Source organism: Chelon labrosus (assembly GCF_963514085.1).
Source record: "Chelon labrosus genome assembly, chromosome: 7".
NCBI lineage: Eukaryota > Metazoa > Chordata > Actinopteri > Mugiliformes > Mugilidae > Chelon > Chelon labrosus.
Genome location: NC_140343.1, coordinates 30,560,592 through 30,584,660, shown reverse-complemented (window position 1 = coordinate 30,584,660; position 24,069 = coordinate 30,560,592). Strand labels below are relative to the sequence as shown.

Below are 24,069 nucleotides of genomic sequence, written 5' to 3'. Positions count from 1 at the left end.
ATTCATTCATCTTCTGCACCCGCTTATTCCTGTTAAGGGTCGCGGGGGAAGGCAAATATTAATCAGTTTGGTTTCATGCGATTTTAAGGAAAATATTTCAGGAGGCCTAAGATACAGAGTTTAGGAGAGAGAGGAATGGGTTTGGAAATTATTTGGGAAATTATATGTATTACTTCCTTCCAAAATGTTTGCATCTTCAGATGCAATGAAAGAGAGTGCTTTTATGAGTTTGACATTTGACAGTGTCTAAAATGTCTGGATTAAATTTATTCAACTTTACTAGGTCCTCATTATCCAATTATATTGTATCAATTTAAGTCTAGAGTTAATTGAAAGGCTCTGGGCCTTTGAACATACTTGAGTCCACTCACTGTCCAGCATACATTCTTGTAAGACCTCACTCCACAACCTTTGTGTGACCATTGTTTGAACCCTAAGTCATTCACACCAGGTTTGAACTCTGTGTTTCCCCAGATAGGTGCAAGGCAAGACAAAGGTGGGATGTCACCTACAGCATTATGAGCTTCATGCCATATCATCAAGGTGTTTCTAACAAATGGATTCAGTGTGTTATTCTTCAAATTCTTAGAACAGAAGAGAACAAAAGATTTAATTTTGTTAACTCTGTATCCTGAGAACTTCCCAAACCTATTAATCACATCAGCAAGAGCTGAGAAAGACTGCTCCAACTTTGTCCGAAAAAGTAATGCATCATCTGCGAATAAGGCTGTGCGATGCTCCACATCTGCAATCTGAATTCGTTTAATAAAAGGGTGATTTCTAATGGAGATGGCAAAAGACTTTAACGCTAAAATTAAATACAGAATACATGAATACTGTGTCTCTTTTTTTTCATAAATTATATTTAATTATAATTAAAATTAACAATTTCAATTATCTAGCCTTAGCGCCAAAACCTTAGAAATTATCTTTGTATTTGAGTTCAATAGAGAGATAGGTCTATAAGATTCACACTTAGAAAGAGGTTTGTCTGGTTTTAATATCAGGGTAATAAGTGCATTTCTTAGGGAGGGGGGCAGAGTACCATTTTGAAAAGATTCTTCATACATATCCTTCAGTTGACCAATTTATCTTTAAATAATTTATAAATATCAATTTTGAGTCCATCAGGACCTGCTGTTTTCCCTTCCTTCATGTGTTTTATAGCTTCTAAAATTTCTTGACTTTCAAGTGTTCGGTCCATCCAGCATTTATTATCTTCAGATATGGTGGGGACTGGGACTTGGTTGAGAAAGGGAGTTTGATCCACCTCTAATTCTGATAATTCTGATTCATATAGGTTCTGATAATATGCAGCAAAAGTATCATTCATCACTAAAGGATCAACAACTATATCACCATTTGAAGTTTGGATGCTATTGATGGCTCTTTCTGTATCTAACTTTTTTATTTGCCAAGCTAATAGCTTTCCACTTTTCTCCCCTTGTTCATAAAATGTTTATTTTAATCTTAAGGAATTTTCTGCTTTAGAGGCAGAAAGTGCATTATATATGGCCCTGAGAGTAGTTAATTCCTGTGTATGAGGATTTGTCTTGTCTACCTCCCTCTCAAGTTGTTTAATTGACTTGTCTAAGCTTAGCATTTCTAAATTAGTTTTATTAGTTATTGGACTGGTGTACTCGCAAACTTCAAAAAGTTGGGATCATTTAGCAATTTAGTACGGTGGCCGGGAGGTACAAACCAACATTACAAAATGTGAAACACTTTTACAAATGGCGAAACAAATTTACAAATATCAACCGGAAAGGGAATATACCAATGTACAGGAAGTGATAGCGGGAGCGGCCAGTACGAGTTGTTGTTGTCGTTGATGGAGTTCGTGGTGAACCAAGATGGACAGCGATCAAGTGATGTTTTGCCCGTTTTGTGGCACATGAGCCGCTTAACATGGTTTTGTTCTTCGTGATCGCTCACAATTTTCTGTCATGTGTGCTCATTCCATGAGACTGAGGACTGACTGCGGCTTGGAGAACAGGACCATGGCCGCAATTCAGTGCACCCTACGCTGAATTTGTCACCCACAGCTTCATTATTTCAAAGTGGAAAATATGTGAATAACAAATAAAGCAAAGTAATGAGTATTTATTACATTTTTGCATTATAGAGAACAAAACCTCTTGAAATACTTGTTTGTTTTTTCATGATTCATAAACAGACCACAGTTTGAGAATCGTGGATCTAAAACAACTGAGAAAACACATGTTCACATACTTTAAGATTATAACAACCTTTTTAACAAAAGCAGCGTCCCTTAGCAAAAAGTAGTTTATTCAAGTGTACTACAAGTATACTTATTTTATACTAAAGTTGAGGTAGTATACTTGAAGTTTACTTTTTATATACTATATTTCATATACTTAATAATAGTATAGTGAAGTATACTTGGCTTATACTGAAAAGTACAAAGAAAAGTCTATATATACTAAGACTTTCACTTATACTTTAAGACTAAGATAAGATAAGATAAGACATGTTTATTAATCCCAAGTATGGTAAATTTCCTTGTCACAGTAGCACGGAATTTGGCAAATATATATACAGAAGACAATGACGACTTTGACATGGTTAAAAAAAGAGTTACCAAAATGACAAAATACAAATTTGAAACATATATACAAAATAACAATGCTCTGAAAAATATATAGAGAACAAAAACTAGAAATATAAAGACATTCTGTAAATACAGTTTGCCAACGGTGAAATAAACTCTACAAATAAATAACTGCTTAAACTATGAGATGGTGAGGTAGTGGTTTTGTGCAAAAAGGCAGTGCAAAAGAGCAGATTTATTTGTGCAAAAAGTTACTATTAACTCAGGCTGGTGTTGTACAGCCTGGTGGCAGCTGGGATGAATGATCTGTGGTAGCATTCCTTCTTGCAGCGTGGATGCAGCAGTCTGCTGCTGAAGGAGCTGCTGAGGTCTGAAACAGTCTGATGCAGTGGGTGAGAGGGGTTGTAATAATAATAATAATAATACATTTTATTTCTAAGCGCCTTTCAGAACACCGAAGGTCACCGTACAGGTAAAACAGGGTTTAAAATACATTACAGACATCAAAAGCATTTAACAAACTATAATACACTAAAAGATACGATAAAAAGATAAAAGATTTGGTTTAAAAATTAAAAATCTGGAGAGAGTGACAGTCAAGGAGGGTATGATTGGAGAAAAAGGTGGGTTTTGAGATGAGATTTGAAAATTGCCAAAGTGTCAATGTTGCGGATGATGGGTGGAAGGGAATTCCAGAGGCGGGGGGCGGAACGGCTGAAGGCTCTGGACCCCATGGTGGTCATGCGGGCAGGAAGGATGGTGAGGCTGATGGATGAAGATGATCTAAGAGTCCGGCTGGGTGTGTTGACGTGGAGAAGTTCTGTCAGATAAGGAGGGGCGAAGTTGTGGAGGGCTTTGAATGTTAAGAGCAGAATTTTATAGGTGATGCGGTGGGTGATGGGAAGCCAGTGAAGCTGCTGGAGAATAGGGGTGATGTGATGAGAAGAAGGGGTCCTGGTGATAATCCGGGCAGCAGCATTTTGCACAAGCTGTAGTTTACGGAGGGACTTGAGGGGGAGACCAGTGAGAAGTGAGTTGCAAGTGTAGTTGTCCATGATTGATGTCAGCTTGGCTAACATCCTCCTCTCACCCACCTCCTCGATGGAGTCCACAGAGCAGTCCAGGACATAGCCGGCCCGTCTGAGCAGTTTGTTGAGTCTCTTCCTGTCCCTCTCTGAGCTCCCACTGCTCCAGCAGACCACTGCATACAGGATGGCAGAAGCCACCACAGAGTCATAGAAAGTCCTGAGCAGTGACCTGCACACTCCAAAGGACCTCAGTCGTCTAAGCAGGTGGAGACGACTTTGGCCCTTCTTGTACAGGGCGTTTGTGTTGTGTGTCCAGTCCAGTTTATTGTTTGGGTGAACACCCAGGTACTTATATTCCTCCACGACCTCAATGTCCAAGCCCTGGATGTTCACCGGTGCAGTCAGATGTGGTTTCCTGCTTAAGTCAGTCACCACCTCCTTTGTCTTGCTGGCGTTGATGTGCAGGTGGTTTAGAGCACACCAGTGCACAAAGTTGGCGATGACCTCCAGGTACTCCAGATCGTTTCCCTGAGATACACGCCCGACAATGGCTGTATCGTCAGAGAATTTCTGGAGGTGGCAGCTGTCCGTGTTGTGTGTAAAGTCCGATGTGTACAGGGTGAAGAGGAAGGGAGAGAGCACAGTACCCTGCGGCGCCCCCGTGCTGCAGACTACCACATCAGACACACAGTCGCAAAGCCTCACATACTGCGGCCTGTTGGAGAGGTAGTCGGTGGTCCATGCAGCCAGGCTACTGTTAACTCCAGCTCCCTCCAGCTTCCCCCTGAGCACTGACGGTTGGATGGTGTTGAAAGCACTGGAGAAGTCGAAGAACATGACTCTCACAGTGCTACCGGTGTCGTCTAGGTGGGAAAAGCATCTGTGCAGCAGGTAGATGACAGCGTCTTCCACACCTATGGCTGGACGATAGGCAAACAGCAGCGGGTCCATGTTGTCGTTCACCAGATGACGGAGGTGGCCCAGGATGATCCTCTACCTGGTCTTCATCAGATGAGTCCAGACCTCTCTGGTGTTGTTCCCCTGAAGGCGCTCCTCCACCTTCCTCCTGTAGCTGTCCTTGCCCCTCCTTATCTCTCTCTTTAGCTCCTTCTGCACCCTCTTCAGCTCCTCTTTGTTCCCAGTTTTAAAAACCCTCTTTTTCTCCTTCAGCAGGGTTTTTAATTCCGGGGTCACCCAGGGTTTGTTGTTGGAGAAGCATCGTACCTTCTTCATAGGTACAGTGTTCTCCACGCAGAAATTTATGTAGTCTGTGATGCAGGTTGTCAGACTGTTGATGTCCTCCCCGTGTGGCCTGCAGAGCACATCCCAGTCTGTGGTGTCAAAACAATCCCTCAGTGCCATACTGGCCTCCTCAGTCCATCTCCTCACATACCTTTTGGTGGGTGGTTGTTTGTTTACGTCGTTATCGCGATGACGTGATACCTCCCTCGGGAGGTAGTATGGCCGCATGCTAACAGCTAGCAGTTCAATGTCCCTGTTACAGAGCTGTTCCTTTACCCTGATGTGTCCTGGGTTACACCATCGGTTGTTTACAAACATCGCAATGCCCCCTCCTTTCTTCTTACCGCTCTCCTTTGCCTTCCTGTCCGCTCTCACGGTATGAAATCCGTCCAATGAGACGTGCGAATCCGGTGTTAGTTCGTTCAGCCACGTCTCCGTGAAGCACATGATGCTACACTGCCGGTACTCCCTTAGCAGCCTGGTTAGCGCAGTCAGCTCCTCCATCTTATTGGGGAGAGATCTCACGTTCCCCATAATAACAGACGGTACGCATGGTTCATATCGTCTGTTCTTCTCCCGACGCTTCACACCAGCTCTGCAGCCCCGTCTCCTTCTCCTTAATTCCACGGGGATCTCCGGTCGTTGTCCTGGGAGCACCCTCGTGTTGCACAGTGCTGGTTCAGACCTCAGCAGCTCCTTCAGCAGCAGACTGCTGCATCCACGCTGCAAGAAGGAACGCTACCGCAGGTCCTTCATTCCAACTGCCATCAGGCTGTACAACACCAGCCTGAGTCAATAAGAACTGTCATTTTGCACAAACAAATCTGCCTTTTTGCACTGCCTTTTTGCACAAACCACTACCTCACCAACTTATAGTTTTTCCTAAAGTTTTTAGCAATCTATTTATTTGTAAATGTATTATTCCACCACCACAGTGTATATACAGAATGTCTTTATATTTGTTGTTATTTTTTTGTATATATTTTTACAATCAGTACTTGTGTTTTTTTTATTCGTCACTGTTTTGTTTATTTTGACAAATTCTGTGCTACTGTGACAAGTTAATTTCCAAAACGTGGGATCAATAAACATGTCTTATCTTATCTTATCTAACAGCTGATCCTGTGTGTAAACAATGGAGCCCTGGCTGAAGGGGTCTCCGGATGTATACTTTTTACTTCTTTCTGCCACAAAGTACTAATACTTAGTATATCTTAGTCCAAGTACAGAATAAGATCAAGTCATTGACTTGTGTATATATTTAATTTAGCAGAATAAAAATGTTTTTCCACTACACAATTTGTTTGTGGTATTACCCCTGTTCGAAACATGTTCAAGATCATACAGTGCTGGACTTTAAAAGTTTACAGTAAATGGTATGTGTGCTCACTAGCATTATCTTTATGTACCTTAAAAACATATACAACAACAGAAACATTTGACTTGACTTTATTAATCAAGTTCGAGTCCCTTTCATAAGAGTTTGGCAATGGTGTTATGTACAGAGCGTCATCTGTTTCAACAAGAACACATTTAGTTTTAATCATGTCAGGCCAGACAGTATTAACAGTTTTTTTTTTTTTTTATCCTCATATATAAAGTACTTTGTACTGTGAATCTTTACATACAGGCCTGTCTGATTTAGGTAGTACCTCAACTAAAACACAACATAGTTTGGCACATGCACAAAAGGCAGAAATTTGATGTCAACACATTTGTTTAAAAATAACCAAGTCATTAATTAAACTAAATGTATCATCTTTCAAGCATACAGCACTGTTGTATCTCTTCTTTAGTCTGAAATGTCCACATCCAGTTTGCTTGTGGTAGGGTTCTCAGTGTTGAGTTCATCATCATCTTCTTCACTGTTGGAAGTGTTACTCCAGTGTTCTTCTGTGTTGATTTGGTTGTCTTTATTATCATTCTACATTGGAACCAAGGAAAGAGAATGAAAAATGTAGTTAATAAAACGATGACTGAAATTGTGCATGTGGTTTGCTGTAGCTTTTGCCTTGTACTGACAATGTTGTCATTAGTCTACACTTGGGTTAGGCTAGAGGATAGGTCAAAATGTACCACAATTAAGCTAAATTGTCCGTTAGATGGTATAAATGCACTCAACTATTACAGCAAACCTCTAACTACATGTGTGCACTGTTGACACTTTTTCAGGGTGTCACTGGAAGCCCTCTGATGAATATTATATAAATCAGTGACGTGGCATATGACATGTGGTAATGATTATACCTACTTGGGGAGCTGACAGCACAGTTTAGGGAAGATTCTTAAAATTCAATCAAGCAGGATAAGAAAGTTACCCAGATACATGGCGGGATGTATCCTGGCAACAGAAGATGTCCTGACATATTTCAAGATTGGAAGTCTGTAATAATTGGACAAACTGTGTCATTGTGTATTTACCTGTTGAAAGGCAGTATCCAAAAGCCTAGGTGTGGAGGAGCTCCTACTGTTGAATCATCTCTAACTTCTCTGTGGGAAACAATAGGCCGACTCATGTCATCTTGTGTGTTGTCCTGTAGTTCTGTCCTGTCCTGGAAAGATGGGGTGTTCAAATATGAATGTCAATAATTACTCAAGTCATTTCATTCCCCATGGGTATACTGAGTGCATTTTTAACATAGAATCATCCCAACATTTTTTGGGAAGATGCCTCCAAATGAGACTGTACATAGTGCATGGGTAGCAATTACCTTTGAAAACAAAACCAGATTCAACATTTCGCCTTAAATTACTATAAATATTTGTACTATATATATATATATATATATATATATATATTCAACACTAGGCTACAAATTGATGAGTTCAATCAAAGTTGCTCAACTAAATGTATTATAAATTAATGCAACTAGGAATTTATATAGTCCCCAAATAAACTAAAAATAAAACATTGCATTTTAGTCTGACATTTTCAAGTGATGATGATTTTTCTTACATATCAAACCAGTTCAACATGAATATGCAACTGGAAACGGTCATTTAATATAAAGCTAGACACATGATAATCTTGGAGCTAACTTCACATCACCAGCAGCCTGTGGAAAGTAATGGAATGGAATATTCTACCAACTGTGTTGAACATAAAGCTCTGCTGCACAGTAATTACCTGTTACTTACTTTTACTTTTCATCTGTACTTGGTAGTCCTTGGAATCTCTGCTGTGTAATCCTCCAAATATCTTTAATAAGGTCTACGACGTTTCTCCATGTTAGCTCTAATGAGCTAATTCAAAAGACTTCTCCAGCTCTCGCTGTCACAGTGTCGCGCACATAAACTGTACAGTCGCGCTTTGCACTTCCGGTCCATGTTCCCGCCTCCCTACCTGGCAGCCAAAACTGGCGTCCACCATCGTTGCAGGTAACGATCTTGTTCTCCAAAGAAGATCCAACGATTATGTTCTCCACAAGGAAAGAAGGAGAAAACAACATGGAGGTGAAGTGGAACATTAAAGGCAGAGAAAAGTCAGACAGTCCAGCCTTTTTCCCAGCAAAGGTTTTAATGTTTGGTGGTAAGTTGTTGCATTTTATTTCTTCCCAGTTACCTTGATAGCATTGATTTAATCTGTCACTTTGTCATAGCCCAGTTGTTTACACGTGACGTCACCGCCGGCATGCTGCCCATTGTTGTTAAATCAAAAGTACGCAAACAACAGCAATTTTTTACCAGTGCCCACTGCTGGTAGTGGTGAGGTAGAGTGGGTATACAGGGAAAATGTTGAACTCTTGCTTAGTGTAAAAATGCACAAATTAGTTCTTGCAATTAATGTTTGTCTGCTGTTCTGCAGCTTTCTGTCATCCTTGAAGAGGATGGTGATTTGTATGTTTTATTTTCATGAGCCCTTTGTACTTAAAAAAAAAATAAATAACTATGTGGTTATTTTTTGTTTGCTTCAATAAACATACACACACACACACACAAACATATATAAAATGGCAGTTTTATCATACACACAATAAGTCAGGGATATTGTTATTTACTAGAGTGCTTTTCCTATTTGGTCTAAATTTTAATGAAATAAGTAAAAGTTCCCTTTGATATTACTATCGGGTGGGCGACGGGGGCTCCTCTGGCCCTGGCGGGCCCCGTGCCCCGATCCTCCTCCCGGTTTGGGTCTCTCGGCCGATGTGCTGCTGCTGTGGTTGGGCTGGGTTGCTTTGGGGGGTGTTGAGGTATGGGGCTGACGGGGGCAGAGGCCCACTGGGGCGGTTCACGGCCCTCTAGCTGCAGTCGGTGTGGGCTCTGGTCGTGGGGGTGGCCGCTCCTGTCCCGTGCCGGCCTCCGGGAACGGGGGAACCTTAATGCCGGTAGCGGCTCGTCTTCTGGGGGAGGTTCATCTGACCCCAGACACACATTCCTGGGACCCCTCCCCTCCTCCAGCTTAACTCATTCACACATGTAGGGCTTTGGGGGCATGCACACCATGGGGGGCGCAGCAAGGGGGGGCATCTAAGTGCCCTCGTTTGCTGCGCCTTGGGATGACATGCTTCTCAGTTTTTATCACACTTAGTCATTAAACATATGAAACACTGACAGCACACAATCACTCATGGGGGGTGGGCTATGCAGTGTCTGGTGGGCGGGGCCCTTCAGGAGGATGGGACCGCTTGTGTGGCCTCACCTCCAGCGCAGTGTGGCCAATTTTAATCGCAAACAACACACATCTTACAAATACTCATAGGTGGGGGTGGGGGGGGGGATTGGGTCGTCTCGTTCACCTGTTCCCTGGGTGCGCCAGGGTGGGGGTGGGGGGGCTGGCGGCTTTCCCATGGGCCTGCGGTACCTGCCGGCTGTATCGCTGGGGATCTGCTGGGACCTCGTTCTGGTAGGGTGGAAGGGGGTGGTGGCGGGGCTCCCTGGGCGTGTCGCTTGGGTGCTGGTCCATCCTGGGCGGCCGTCTGGGGCGGCCTGGTCCTTGTGGGCGTCGGCTGGGCCTCGTGTCTGGTGGGGGTGGGGGGTGCTGCCCTCGGGCTCGTGGGGCCGTGGACCCTGCTCCGTGCCTGTCCCGGGTGGCCAGTTGCCTGGCGAGGTCGACGGCTGCCTTTCTTGGGCCGCCGGGGCCTGCTCGCCGCAGCTCTGGGGGGGGGTTCTGGCGGGGGGCCTCCTATGCCACCATCTGGATGGAGGCATGTCCCTCTGTGGTGTGGTGGTGCGGACACGCACCCTGGGGTTGCTGCTGGTGGTCGGGGTCCTGGGGCTTCCTGTCCATCCTCTGCTCTCCTTGGGGGAACGGTTGCACCATCACAGCCATCTTTAAACACTCTTCACCCTCATTCTGCATGGTGACACAGTCACTGCATCCTCTGGTGAACATTTAAACCGTGTATAGGCCTACAAACCGTGAACATTAAGGACTACTGTGGTTTAGTTATCTGCTGTGTTATACAAACATGTATGTGTAGACTTAAACACGAGTGTATGAAACTTTTGTGCCATGGTTGCTGTCTACTCCAATGTAATCTTTCTCTTTTGTGTGCCTTTCAGTATTGTCAGCTTGCTCTCCGGCCGAGGCCGGGTGATGTTCTTTGTTGTGTTTCTCAACAGGTGTAGCAGTTGCTGCTTGGCGTATCCCTCTTTTTCTCTCCACCCCCCCCCCCTTTCTCTCAACTCCTGTCCACTCTATCTTCTCTTCACTTTCTCTCTCCTTGTCAGGTTCAGCAATATTATGTAAAGGTCCATCCACCAACATGTATAAACAATAAAATAAAATTAAATAAGTTTAACTTAGATTATCAAGAGGAGCCTTATCATCCATAAAGCTCCCCTTGGCAAATCAAAATCTGCTCAGCACAACACAATGAACAGATCATTATTCTGCTTGCTTCGATGCTGGGCAGGACAAAAAAAAAAAAAAAAAAAACTAATAATGAATGAGAAGAAACACCATTTTCATTAGTTTAATATTTATTACCCCAAAAATTTAGACAATAACAAGGATAGCCCCAAATAACAAAAATTGACAGTTTCAGTGGCGGGTGTTTCCACCATTTGCCGCAATGACAGCTTGACAGTGACGTCTCATGCTCCTCACTAGCCTCATGATGTTGTTCTGAGGCAATGCGTTCCACTCTTCCACAAGTGCTACAACGCAGTTCTGCCAGGTCACGCGGGGGTGGGGTATGATCATCCAGTCTCTGCTTCAGCTGGTCCCAGACATGCTCTATGGATGGATGTGGTGGAGCATTATCATCCATGAACAGAAAGTTGGGGGTGTGCTGGCGAAATTGGGGGATGATGATGGGTTCTATAATGTCTCTGAGGTAAGAATGTGCAGTGACTGAGCCATCTACAATAACCAAATCTGTTTTGCGCTGACTGGTGATGCCTGCCCAGACTGTTGCACCTCCTCCACCAAAGCGAACCCTGGGGACCATGTTGACCTCGGCGTATCACTCACCTCGCCTTCTCCAGCAACGCTGACGACCATCATTTCTGTGCAAGGTGACCCGACACGCATCAGTGAACAGGACGGTAGACCACTGCTGCATTGTCCAGGTCACATGATCTTGTGCCCACTGCAAACGTTCACGGCGGTGTCTTGGTGTCAGTGGAATCACCTGCAACGGTCGTCTGGCATTCAAGCCAAAGCGGTGGAGTCGGTTGCGAATGGTTTGTCTGGAAACCCTAGTACCCCTCACATCTCGTAAACGGGCCTGCAGCTGTGTGGCAGTTGCATAATGATGTCTGAGTGCATAGGTCCTTAGGTACTGGTCATCGTTGCGGTCTGTCACTCGTGGGGCTCCACTCCTGGGTCTGTCACAAACTCTGCCAGTAGTTCTGTGTCTTGATGCAAGTCTGCTGATGACACTTTGAGACGCACCAAGTACATGAGCAACATCTGACTGCCTGCCACCAACCCGAAGGCGCGCTATGGCCAGGTGGCGCTGCTCGTCCGTTAAGTGACGTTGTGTGTTCATGGCTGTTTGAATGATGAACTTGGAATGACTTACTGACAATACCAGCTTTTTATACCCACAGAATGTTGAAATTGATGCCACATTGAAAAGGGTTATCTTTTAGTATTTTTTGGTATTGGCCACACTGTACACAGTAAGACCATTACGTGGAACACACAAAATGAGGTGTGTCTATCACCCCAATACAATTGCATCCCTATCCCAAAACTCTCTGAAGTGAAACAAACACCGTATCTATGACATCCACTGAGTCTCTCACAATATCTCTAACTTATTGTGAATAGTGTATATGGTTAAGTGTGTGGTCCTATGTTGCCCTCTGGTAGTGTCGATGAAAATTGTGGCCCCCTCCATCATTTAAGTTGCCCATCCCTGGTCTAGCAGATTGGGGTGTGATGTATGTGCATTGCCTCTATAGCAGTTTTTGCTGATTGCATTTAAGTTCAGAAATGTACCTGATAAACCATCCTACACGCCTCTTTAACAACTGTGTTAATTGTGGATGGTGAATAAAAATAACACTGAAGTAATGTTTAGTGTTTTTTCACTCACAGTCCATGCCCAGGCCAAGTTCCCTGACACCACCATGCAAGATGTGAGACCAATCAGAAGAAAGAAATGCAACAATATAAGCTATGCCAAGCAAGTAGCTGAAAAGAAGTCGTAAAAGTAACCTTTTTGTTTCTGTCAAGGTATTTATTATTTTTGGTTCCAAAGATGTGCACTTTTCTTTTATCTTTTTTTTTTTTTTTTGACAAGGGCTTCAGTTCTCAGTTGGAGACACTGATTTGTTTAAATTTTTACACGTAAATGTGAACTTTTTCATTTTTCAGCAAAGAAGGACTTGATTTCATAGAAGCTCTGTTGCGGCTGGAATGCAGGGTGGACCCAAAATGCAGAGATATCAGTTGGCAAGGTTTAACAAGTGTTTATTTTCCAGTTCTTCAACACAAGGCAAAAAACTACAAACTCAAAATAGTCGCTCAAAGTAACAAAGCAAGGCAGGCGGCGACCGGAGGCTAGCAGACATCAGGGAACTGAAGCAGTAGAGAATGGAATCATCCGACAGTGGCGTCGAGGGTGAACTGGCTTTTATGGGGTGGTGATTGTGAGATGGAACTCAGGTGAGCTCTGCAGATCCTAAGGAGAAAGTGGGTCAGCCACGCCTCCGAGCCACCACCTGCACTGCTGGAGAAAAAGTAAAGGGAAAAACTGAACATGGCCACAAAGCAAGAACACAAGACAAAAAACCTCAAACCATAACAGTACCCCCCCACTAAGGGACGCCACCTGGCGTCCTACCAGGCTTGTCAGGGAACCTAGCATAAAAGTCAGATAACAAGACAGGGTCCAAAAGCATGGAACGTGAAACCCAAGAGCGCTCCTCGGGGCCGTACCCCTCCCAATCCACTAGAAACTGGTAACCGCGGCCTCGCCTGCGAACATCCAGAACGCGGTTGACTGTGAAGGCTGGGTGGCCATCGATGAGGCGGGGAGGAGGAGGCGGGTCCGGTGGGGGATTCAGGGGACTGTCAACCACTGGTTTCAACAGAGACACATGAAAAACTGGATGAACCTTGAGTGCTGCAGGGAGTTTCAGTCGTACTGCACTCGGATTAATAATGCGTTCAATGATATAGGGGCCGATGTATCTTGGAGACATCTTGCGGGACTCGGTCTGGAGAGGGAGGTCCCGAGCGGACAGCCAGACCTGCTGACCCACTTTGTATTCTGGGGCAGGAGTGCGGTGTCGATTGGCGACCTGCTGGTTCCGGGCAGCTGTCCGTACTAAAGCCGCACGGGCCTCCTGCCAGACCCGACGAGCTCGGCGGTAGTGGAACTGGACTGAAGGAACAGCAACCTCCATCTCCTGACTGGGGAATAGGGGGGGTTGAAAACCGTTAGAAACCATGAAAGGAGACATACCCGTAGCAGAGCTGACCAGGGAGTTGTGGGAGTACTCCACCCAGGGCAAGTATGTAGACCAGGAGGTTGGGAGACGTGCTGCCACACACCGCAGTGATGATTCCAGGCTCTGATTTGCCCGTTCCGTCTGGCCATTAGATTGGGGATGATATCCGGAGGTTAAGCTGGTCGTCACCCCTAAGGCTCGGCAGAAACCCCTCCACACCTGAGAAGTGAACTGTGGACCCCTGTCTGAAACAATGTCCTGGGGGATACCATGTAGGCGAAAAACATGTTGAACCAGGAGATCAGAGGTTTCCAAGGCCGAGGGGAGCTTGGAGAGTGCGACAAAGTGAACAGATTTCGAAAAACGGTCAGTGATAGTCAGAATAGTGGTGTTACCTTCAGAGGGAGGAAGGCCGGTGACAAAATCCACAGCAATGTGGGACCAGGGGCGATGTGGAATGGGTAAGGGTTGAAGGAGACCTGCTGGGGCGCGGTGGGAGGGCTTATTCCTGGCACAGACGGAACAGGCAGTAACAAACTCCCTCGTGTCTGAGGTAATGGTTGGCCACCAGAAGCGCTGCTGCAACAAGAAAAGAGTCCGGTGTATTCCAGGGTGACAGGCCACCTTAGATGCATGCCCCCACTGGAGCACAGGAGTTCTCATAGACTGGGGAACATACAGTCGTCCAGGGGGACACCCGTCTGGTGCCGTTTCCTCCTGCTGGGCCTCTTGGACCCTCTGTTCAATTTCCCACCTGGCTGCCCCGACCACACAGGATGACGGTAGGATGGTTTCTTCTGTGGCCTCCTCTTCTCCTGATGTGAACTGCCTAGAGAGGGCATCTGGCTTGACGTTTCGTGATCCTGGGCGGTAGGTGAGGGTGAAGTTGAACCTTCCTAAGTAGAGGGCCCACCTGGCTTGGCGTGAGTTGAGTCGGCGAGCTGAACGGAGGTAGGCCAGGTTTTTGTGATCTGTCCAGACAATGAATGGCTGGACCGCCCCCTCCAACCAGTGCCGCCATTCCTGAAGGGCCAGGACCACCGCAAGTAACTCTCGGTTCCCCACGTCATAGTTCCTCTCAGCTGGAGTCAGGCGTCGGGAGAAGAAGGCACAAGGGTGAAGTTTGTGGTCAGCAGGCGAGCGCTGGGAGAGGACGGCCCCGACCCCTGAGTCGGAGGCATCAACCTCCACAATAAACTGGAGGCCTGGATCAGGATGAATAAGAACAGGAGCTGCAGTGAACTTAGTTTTTAGCTTATCAAAAGCAGCCTGAGCATCGGGTGATCATACAAAAGGTCTCTTTAATGAAGTTAACTGGGTGAGAGGGGCAGCAAGGCGACTATAGTTACGGATAAACCTTCTATAAAAGTTGGCAAATCCCAGAAATCTTTGTAATTGTTTCCGAGTGGTGGGAGCAGGCCACTGTTCCACTGCTCTGATCTTTTCAGGGTCTGGTTTGAGCTGCCCCTTCTCGACCACATAACCCAAAAAACTAATGGAGGCGGTATGGAAATCACATTTTTCTGCCTTTACAAACAACTTATTCTCCAGCAGTCTCTTCAACACCTGCCTGACATGGTCAACATGTTCTGCATAGCCACGAGAAAAAATTAAAATGTCATCAAGGAAAACAAAAACAAACCTGTTCAGCATGTCTCTGAGCACATCATTGACTAGAGCCTGAAAAACAGCAGGAGCATTTGTTAAACCAAAAGGCATAACTAAATATTCAAAGTGTCCCAAGTGCGTGTTGAAAGCAGTTTTCCATTCATCTCCCTCTTTAATCCTGATTAAGTGGTAAGCGTTTCTCAAGTCCAGTTTAGAGAAAATGACTGCATCGTGGAGTGGTGTGAAGGCCGAGTCTATCAGCGGGAGAGGGTACTTGTTTTTGACGGTGATGGCGTTTAGTTTGGTGTAGTCTATACAAGGTCGCAGAGTTTTGTCTTTTTTATCAACAAAAAAAGAACCCCGCACCAACTGGGGAAGAAGAGGGACGAATGAGGCCCGCTGTAAGTGAATCATTGATGTATTTTTCCATAGACTCCTTTTCTGGTTTGGATAGGTTGTACAGTCTTTGTGTGGGCAGAGATGCACCAGGGAGCAGATCAATAGCGCAGTCATATGGCCGGTGTGGTGGAAGAGTGAGAGCTCGGTCTTTACTGAAAGCCTCTTTTAGATCATGATATTCACTGGGAATGTTTGTTAAATCTATGTTCTCAGGTGGAGTAGGCACAATGGTGGAGTGTTTGGAGATGGCTGAGAGAAGACAGTGTTGGTGGCAGTGATCACTCCAACTATATATGGAAGCTGTTGACCAGTCTATGTGTGGGTTGTGAGTTTGAAGCCAGGGCAGACCAAGAACAACAGGGGTTAAGGGGGATGATATGACATATAGTTCTGCAAGTTCATGGTGGTTTCCTGATAAGGTTAGTTTGATTGGCTGGGTTTTGTGTGTGACGCTATCAATGGGTCTGCCATCAATAGCCAGAACTCTTTTGGGTTGGTCTAGCCGGTAAATTGGGAGATCATGTTCTTGTACCAAACCAATGTCTATGAAGTTGTCATCTGCTCCCGAGTCAATTAATACGTGTACGGGAAGAGTCTGCTGTGTCCAGTGTATCATACCTGATAATCGGATGCGGTTAGTGGAGGAAGCTGTGGAGATTTGGCTCACCAGGGTCCTCCTAGCTGCTGGTGAGCCTGTCCTTTTGGTGCCTCAGGACACTGTACCCGATAATGTCCCTCCCGGCCGCAGTAGATGCAGAGTTTGTTCGTGAAGCGACGCCGTCTCTCCTCTAGGGACAACTTAGCCCTCCCCAACTGCATGGGTTCCTCCACCATCGGGGAACCAGGGGAGCTGGTGTCTGCTCTGGTGTTGCAGAATGGGGGGCCAGTGGTGGAGGGGAATGACAATATTTGTTTGGCTGGAGCGGGGGCGTGGGAACGAAACCTCTGTCCCTGAAATCTTTCCCTACGTCTCTCCCTTATCCTGTTGTCCAATCTGATGGTTAAGTTTATCAACGATTCCAAGCTATCAGACTCATCTTTGCGGGCCAACTCATCCTTTAATTCCTCTGATAACCCTTTAACAAATATCCCCTGTAGTGCTGTATCATTCCATCCACTTTCTGCGGCTAAAATGCGAAACTCGAGTGCAAATTGAGAAGCTGACTGGGATCCCTGCCTCAAGTCAAGCATACGGCTAACAGCCTCTTTCCCTTTAACAGGATGGTCAAAAAGCTTTCTCATTTCCTGGGTGAATGCTTGATAAGATTGAGTAAGTTCTGGAGAGTGAGTAGATAAAGCTAGCGCCCAAGCAGAGGCTTGGTCGGACAGGAGGCTCATGATAAAAGCTATTTTAGCCTGATCAGTGGCATAGGAACCTGGTTGTTGATGGAAAACTAATGAACACTGATGCAAGAACTGTGAGCATGTCCCTGGGTGACCGGAATACCTGTTGGGTGTGGGGATGTAAGGTTCACGGGCCATGGGCATGGGTGCCACAGCTGATCCTGGTTCAGGTGACGGTGTGAGCGGAGGGGGAGGGGCTGCACGAGGGAGAGCACTGAGTTGATCCGCAATGGCGTCCATCCTCCCTCTTAGCTCAGTAATTCCCGTGGCTAACTGTTGCAAGTGGTCCACCACTTGTCGTAGAGTGGAGTCATGCTCACTCACCAGAACGCTCTGTGTTGTGAGCGCTTGCATGAGGCGATCTTTCTCCGCTGGGTCCATTTTGGTCGGATGATTCTGTTGCGGCTGGAATGCAGGGTGGACCCAAAATGCAGAGATATCAGTTGGCAAGGTTTAACAAGTGTTTATTTTCCAGTTCTTCAACACAAGGCAAAAAACTACAAACTCAAAATAGTCGCTCAAAGTAACAAAGCAAGGCAGGCGGCGACCGGAGGCTAGCAGACATCAGGGAACTGAAGCAGTAGAGAATGGAATCATCCGACAGTGGCGTCGAGGGTGAACTGGCTTTTATGGGGTGGTGATTGTGAGATGGAACTCAGGTGAGCTCTGCAGATCCTAAGGAGAAAGTGGGTCAGCCACGCCTCCGAGCCACCACCTGCACTGCTGGAGAAAAAGTAAAGGGAAAAACTGAACATGGCCACACAAGACAAAAAACCTCAAACCATAACAAGCTCTTTGTTTTTGCACATCTTTAATGATTTAAGCAGGTATTTTTAAATACACTGTATGGTATGTTTTAAAGTGTTCTATAAATATATCAAACTTGTTCTCAACATTCTGTCTTGTGATTTTGTAAATACAATGCAGTCTAGTGTACACACAGTATGGGTTAATTTTAAGAATACTTTAAGAAGTATATTTCAAGTATATAAATAGTATGCTACAAGTGATATGCTAAGCAAACTTACAACTATACTTGTAGTATAACGACAAGTAAACCAGTAAAATAGCAAAAAATTGTGTTTTTCAGTTTTAATAATTTTAAGTTCATACTTACCCTTAGCAAAAAGTAGTATACTTGAAGTTCATTGTATTAAGTATGCTTGAGTATAAGTATAAGTATAGCAAGTATACTACAGACCATATACTTGTAGTGTACTAGAAAGTATACTAATTTAATGAGAGATGCAAACGCTATTATATTCTTTGCGTGTCGATTGTAATGAGTGTCTTGTGTAATTACTCCGAATATCGCAGTAACGGCAGAGGATTCTATAAATATCTGTAAAACATCTGATAAAGTTTTAAATATTGCACGCCAGAAGTTTTTTAGTTTTGAGCAAAACCAGAACATATTCAATTCAATTCAATTCAATTTTATTTATATAGCGTCAATAACAATACAAATCGTCTCAAGACGCTTTACAAAAACCCGGCCTGAAACCCCCAGAGCAAGCCTGAAGGCAACGGTGGCAAGGAAAAACTCCCTTTTAACAGGAAGAAACCTTGAGCAGAACCCAGCTCATATGGGGGGACCCATCTGCCTATGGACACACACAGCAGTAAACATTCTACATAGTAATAGCACAGAATTGCATGACTAGTAGTAGATAGGAAATTAGAGGGCAAGAGCAAGAGAGAAGAAAGAAGGAGGACATGTGTTTTGTGCATCGTCCCCCAGCAGCCTAGGCCTATAGCAGCATAACTAAGGGATGGTTTAGTCCAGCCCTAACTATAAGCTTGATCAAAAAGGAAAGTCTTAAGCCTGACCTTAAAAATAGAGAGAGTGTCTGCCTCCCGAACCCAAACTGGGAGCTGGTTCCACAGGAGAGGAGCCTGATAGCTGAAAGCTCTGCCTCCCATTCTACTTTTTGAAATTCTAGGAACCACAAGTAGGCCTGCACTTTCAGACCGAAGTGATCTGTTGGGATGATATGGTACAATAAGGTCTTTAAGATACGATGGAGCTAGGCCTTTAAGGGCCTTGTATGTAAGGAGGAGGATTTTAAATTCTATTCTAGACTTTAAAGGGAGCCAGTGAAGAGAAGCTAAAACTGGACACAACATATGTGAGAGGGTAGCTGGAGGGAGCTAGTCTCACTTTAGACCAGTGGAGGCGATGCAGAATCTTGAATTGAATAACTGTGTGCCGCAGACAAATTGAAGAGGTATGTATTCTATCTAAAGCCTTTCCCCAAGTTTCTTCAGGAAGTTCTAATCCCAAATCATCCTCCCATTGCTTTTTTAATGATGTCAAGGGTTCCAGATTATATGTACTTAGTAGGGAATAGACTTTCCCAATAGTCCCCTTGGAACCTTGATTAAGTCTCAGAATGGTATGAGGGAATGGGGTGGCTGCGATGGGAAATGAGTAAATGATGCTGTTATAAAGCTGCGAAGTTGTAAGAATCTAAAGAACTGAGACCTGGGAATGTCAAATTTTAACCTTAACTGATCAAAAGATGCAAATTTAGTATCAACAAACAAGTTTTCTATTGTGGTAATTCCTCTATTGGTCCATTCATTGAAAGCTGTATCTACGGTTGATGGCATAAATTGATGGTTTTTAGCTATAGGAGCACAGATGGGTAGATCTCTAAGAAAAAAAGCTCGTCTGAACTGTACCCAAATTTTTAAGGAGTGCTTTACAATCAGATTTGAGGTGAATTTAGATATAGGCTCCAAAAGAGGAAGTTTTGAGCAAAGTAGTGAATGTAAGGAAGTTTGAGGACAACATAATTTTTCCATTTGCAACCATTCTGGTGAAGTGTTATTAGATGGAAACTCCTTCCAGTACAACATTGATCTGATATTAGAAGCCCAATAATAATACTGAAAATTCGGGAGTGATAAACCCCCATACTGACGGTGTTGTTGTAAGATTCCTTTTCTTATTCGAGGGTTTTTCTTATTCCATATAAACCTAGATATTAATGTGTCCACGGACAAGAAAAAGGACTTGGATAAATATAGGAGAATACACTGAAAGATATACAAAAATTTGGGTAATACATTCATTTTAATTGTGTTAATGCGTCCTCCTAATGACAAGGGCAGTAAACTCCATCGTTCCAGATCTTGTTTAAGGCGAGTTAATAAAGGTGAGAAATTAGCTGTGAACATGTCTTTAAAGGTGTGTGTTATCCAGACTCCTAAGTATTTAATTTTTTGTGGGCTGACTTTAAATGGAAATAGGTCAAAGTTAAGTTTCTTAGCTGTCGCATTTACTGGCAGAATTTCGCTCTTTTGTAAATTAATTTTATACCCAGATATTTTGCTGAATTCCTCAAGTAAGTTCAGGGTGGTGGGCAGACTGCTTAAAGGGTCAGACAGATACAAATGCGTATCGTCAGCATATAGGGACACTTTATTTTCTGAGCCATACCTCTGAATTCCCTTTATACTGGTTTCACCACGTATCGCCAAGGCCAATGGTTCTATTTAAATAGCAAATAGGAGAGGAGATAATGGACAGCCCTGTCGGATTCCGCGATGAAGGGAAAAGTAAGGGGAAAGATTGTTGTTTGTTCGGACAGCTGCTAATGGGGAGGAATAAAGAACTCAGATCAAAGAGACAAAACGTTCACCAAAACCAAATTGTTTGAGAGTGTAAACGAGATAATCCCACTCCACCCGATCAAAAGCCTTCTCTGCATCAAGCGATAATAATATTTCTGGAATGTCGGGTGGAGTGGGACCATGAAGGATGTTTAACAGGCGTCTTACATTAAAAAAAGAATGGCGGCCTTTAATAAAACCCGTTTGGTCATCTGCCACAATCGAGGGCAGAACCGTCTCTAAACGACGGGCTAGCATTTTAGCGAGAATTTTACTATCCACATTCAAAAGTGAGATAGGGCGAAATGAGCTGCATTCGAGGGGATTTTTATCTTTTTTAGGGATAAGAGAAATCACTGCTTGTTGCATGGTTGAAGGTAAAGAACCAGTACTAAGTGAATCTTCAAATACAGAAAGCAAGATGGGAGAGATCTGGTCTGCAAATTTTTTGAAAAATTCACTTGGAAAGCCATCTGGCCCTGGAGATTTTCCATTTTGCAAAGACTTTATTGCATTAATGAGCTCCTCTATAGAGAACGACTTGTCTAGATCTACTGCGATTGTGTCATCAATTTTTGGAATTTGTATTTTCCTAAAAAAAGAGTCAAATAAAGTATGGTTACTAAGGGATTCACTATCATACAACTTTGAGTAGAATCTATGAAAGCATGTGTTAATTTTAGAATGGTCTATTTGTCTTGTGCCCGATTCATCATTTATTTCTGCTATTGTCCTATTTACGGATTTCTGATGGAGCTGTTGAGCCAAAATCTTTCCCGTCTTCTCACCATGTTCATATGTTTTACTTGGCAATTTGTTTATTAAATTTTCTGTATGTCTGATTGACAGCAGATTAAATTCAGTTTGCAGGGTTAATCGCAATTTAAATAAATCACTGGAAGGAGTAACAGCAAGTGTTGCATCTAAACTGAGAATATCATTTGTTAACTGTTCAATTCTCTTATTGCGCTGTTTTCTTTGTTGCACACTATACGATATTATTTGTCCCCTAAGGTATGCCTTCATTGACTCCCACACAGTTGAAGGGGACATACCTGGGGTCTGGTTGTCTTGAAGAAAGAGAGTTATTTCAGATGAAATATATTTAATGAAGTCTTCATCTGAAAGTAATAAGGTATTAAGACGCCAGGGGTGATAATTCGCCTTTGGCTAAGCCCCGCCCCCCTTAGTTACTGTTGCTACGTCCGACATTCTCTTCTGGGCTTTGGTTTTCTGGTTATCTATAAGGCTCTGGTATCAACATGGCTTATGCTGTGACAGCTCTTCCTGCTGAACTTTTGTCAAACTTTTATAAAGCAGCAAATAAAGTGTCTGATAGAAGTAGGCAAAAGGGGCTGCAATATGTGTTCGAAGGCTATATTCAGGACATACAAGTGAAACGCAATGAACAACAAGGCATCCAAATAGAGGCAAAAGCATACCGGTCACAGTCAAAAAATGAACCACCGCATATCCTATTAATCGAGACGGAGGCTGGGACTGACAATATCAAGGAGCAACACTGTTCATGCAAAGCTGGGTACGTCTCTATTCACTTCTATAATCGTTATTACGAAGCAAACGGACTAACGTTACGCACGTATAACGTTGTATTTCTTCAGCGTGTGCTAGCGTATCAACAACTATGCAACTTAAGCTGTAACGGTGATGTTTTGGTTAGCTCCACAGGGTTTTGCGCGCACATCATTGGGGGTTTTGAGGGGTTGAGCTGACTGTGAGGACGTCCACACAGTTTAATCCAAAGACGACACTTGTCAGGATTTGACTTCGGTTTTGGGAAGGGGAAAAAATGGACACCCCCTTCCAACCTTTCTGGGAAACGTGTATCTGTGTTACAAATGCCCCAGGCACAACGTTTAACCATATTTTTGATAAACTACGACAGTATAGCCTGCCGAGACCGAAAATATGAGACGCCTGCGTTAAAGTCAATGGAGCGCTGTGAAAAAGTGTCGGACCCCTATGGGAGCTCTCTTGGCTGCGCTGTGATTGGTCAATCTACATTCTAGGGTGTGGCTTAGCCAAAGGCGAATTGGTGTGGGAGATTGGTAAACAAAGTGTCATCAACAGGGGGGCGTGGTCAGAAATAACTGTAGCTTGGTATTCACATCTGCTCATCAATGAAATAAGCTTTTTATCCAGAAAAAAATAATCTATGTGGGAGTATGTTCCATGGACTGGTGAAAAGAAAGAGTAGCCTCGAGCTGTAGGGTTTTTAAAGCGCCATGCATCAGCTAAACCATTTGCATTAAGAAAAAGTTGTATTTGAGAAGCTGCGCTGGATATGGACACAGTCCTAGACGAGCTGCGGTCCAAAATGGGTGATAATGCACAGTTCATATCTCCTCCGAGGATGAGACAATGTGTGTCCAAATTGGGGATATGAGTGAAAAAGTTTACAAAGAAAGAGCTGTCATCCCAGTGTGGTGCATAGACATTCGCTAGAACGACCGGTGTGTTGTACACCCTCCCCACTATAATTAGGTAACGCCCTGAGGAGTCTGTTTCAACTTTTGACATAACAAATGGGATTTTCTTGTTTACAAGGATAGCCACGCCTCTAGATTTGGAATGAAAATTGGAATGGTAAGATTGCCCGATCCATCCCCCCCTTAATCGAAAGTGATCAAATGTTCGAAGATGCGTCTCCTGAAGAAAAGCGATTCCCACTTGTAGTTTACTCAAATGATCTAGTACTTTTTTCCGTTTGACCGGGTGATTTAAAGATTTTACATTCCAGCTTACAAAGGTCAAATCGCAGTTAACTGATCTATTTGGAGAGTCTTTACCAACCATAGATGTATTTAAGATAGAGAGTGGTTAATGATGCATTTGTTTTACCTGTATATTCTAAAGTGTTGGAAGGACACTTAGGTATTAGAAAATAGAGAATAGTAATAAGCCAATGAAAAAAAAAAGACTGCTGTCAAACTCTGGTACAGTAAATTTGCCACCCTCACCTATCAGAACAAGGTGAATCCCAAACCCCTCGCAAAAACATCTACACATTCAAGTGCTTGGGTAACTAGCTATTGCTCTCAAAAGAACCAGCTCTGCCCAACAAACATAACATTATATTAGGCACTCTTAAAAACAACAAAATCAATTATTTCAAAATCCAGAGTTAAAGTTTCAAAAACATTTTCTTCTTTTTTTTCCTCCTCTATGTTTAAATGGTAATGTGAACACCAACCTTATTAACATTTAAAACTAAGCTATTCTCACTCACTTCAGATCGTGCTCAGTCACTTGATGACTCCTGTGGGATTTTCGTTTTCACATAGGTCATGGCTTCCTCTGGGTTTTGAAACCGTTTGTCAGATCCGTTGTGCGTAATCCGGAGCTGTGCCGGGTAGAGAAGACCGTATTTAACACCGGCTCGTCCACGGA

The 24,069-nt window shown here is 43.9% G+C and overlaps 1 protein-coding gene across 1 annotated transcript; it reads right to left on the bottom strand.

Annotated features, from left to right (window-relative positions):
• Positions 1 to 12,658: 12,658 nt before the first annotated feature.
• Positions 12,659 to 17,738, bottom strand: LOC311490210 (uncharacterized protein). The gene is made up of 2 exons (XM_084547605.1): positions 17,144 to 17,738; positions 12,659 to 12,965 (listed from the first exon to the last, which is right to left on the bottom strand). Exons 1-2 carry the CDS (start codon positions 17,419 to 17,421, stop codon positions 12,836 to 12,838), a joined length of 408 nt encoding a protein of 135 aa, XP_084403731.1. The 5' UTR covers positions 17,422 to 17,738; the 3' UTR covers positions 12,659 to 12,835.
• Between the last annotated feature and the right edge of the window lie 6,331 nt (positions 17,739 to 24,069).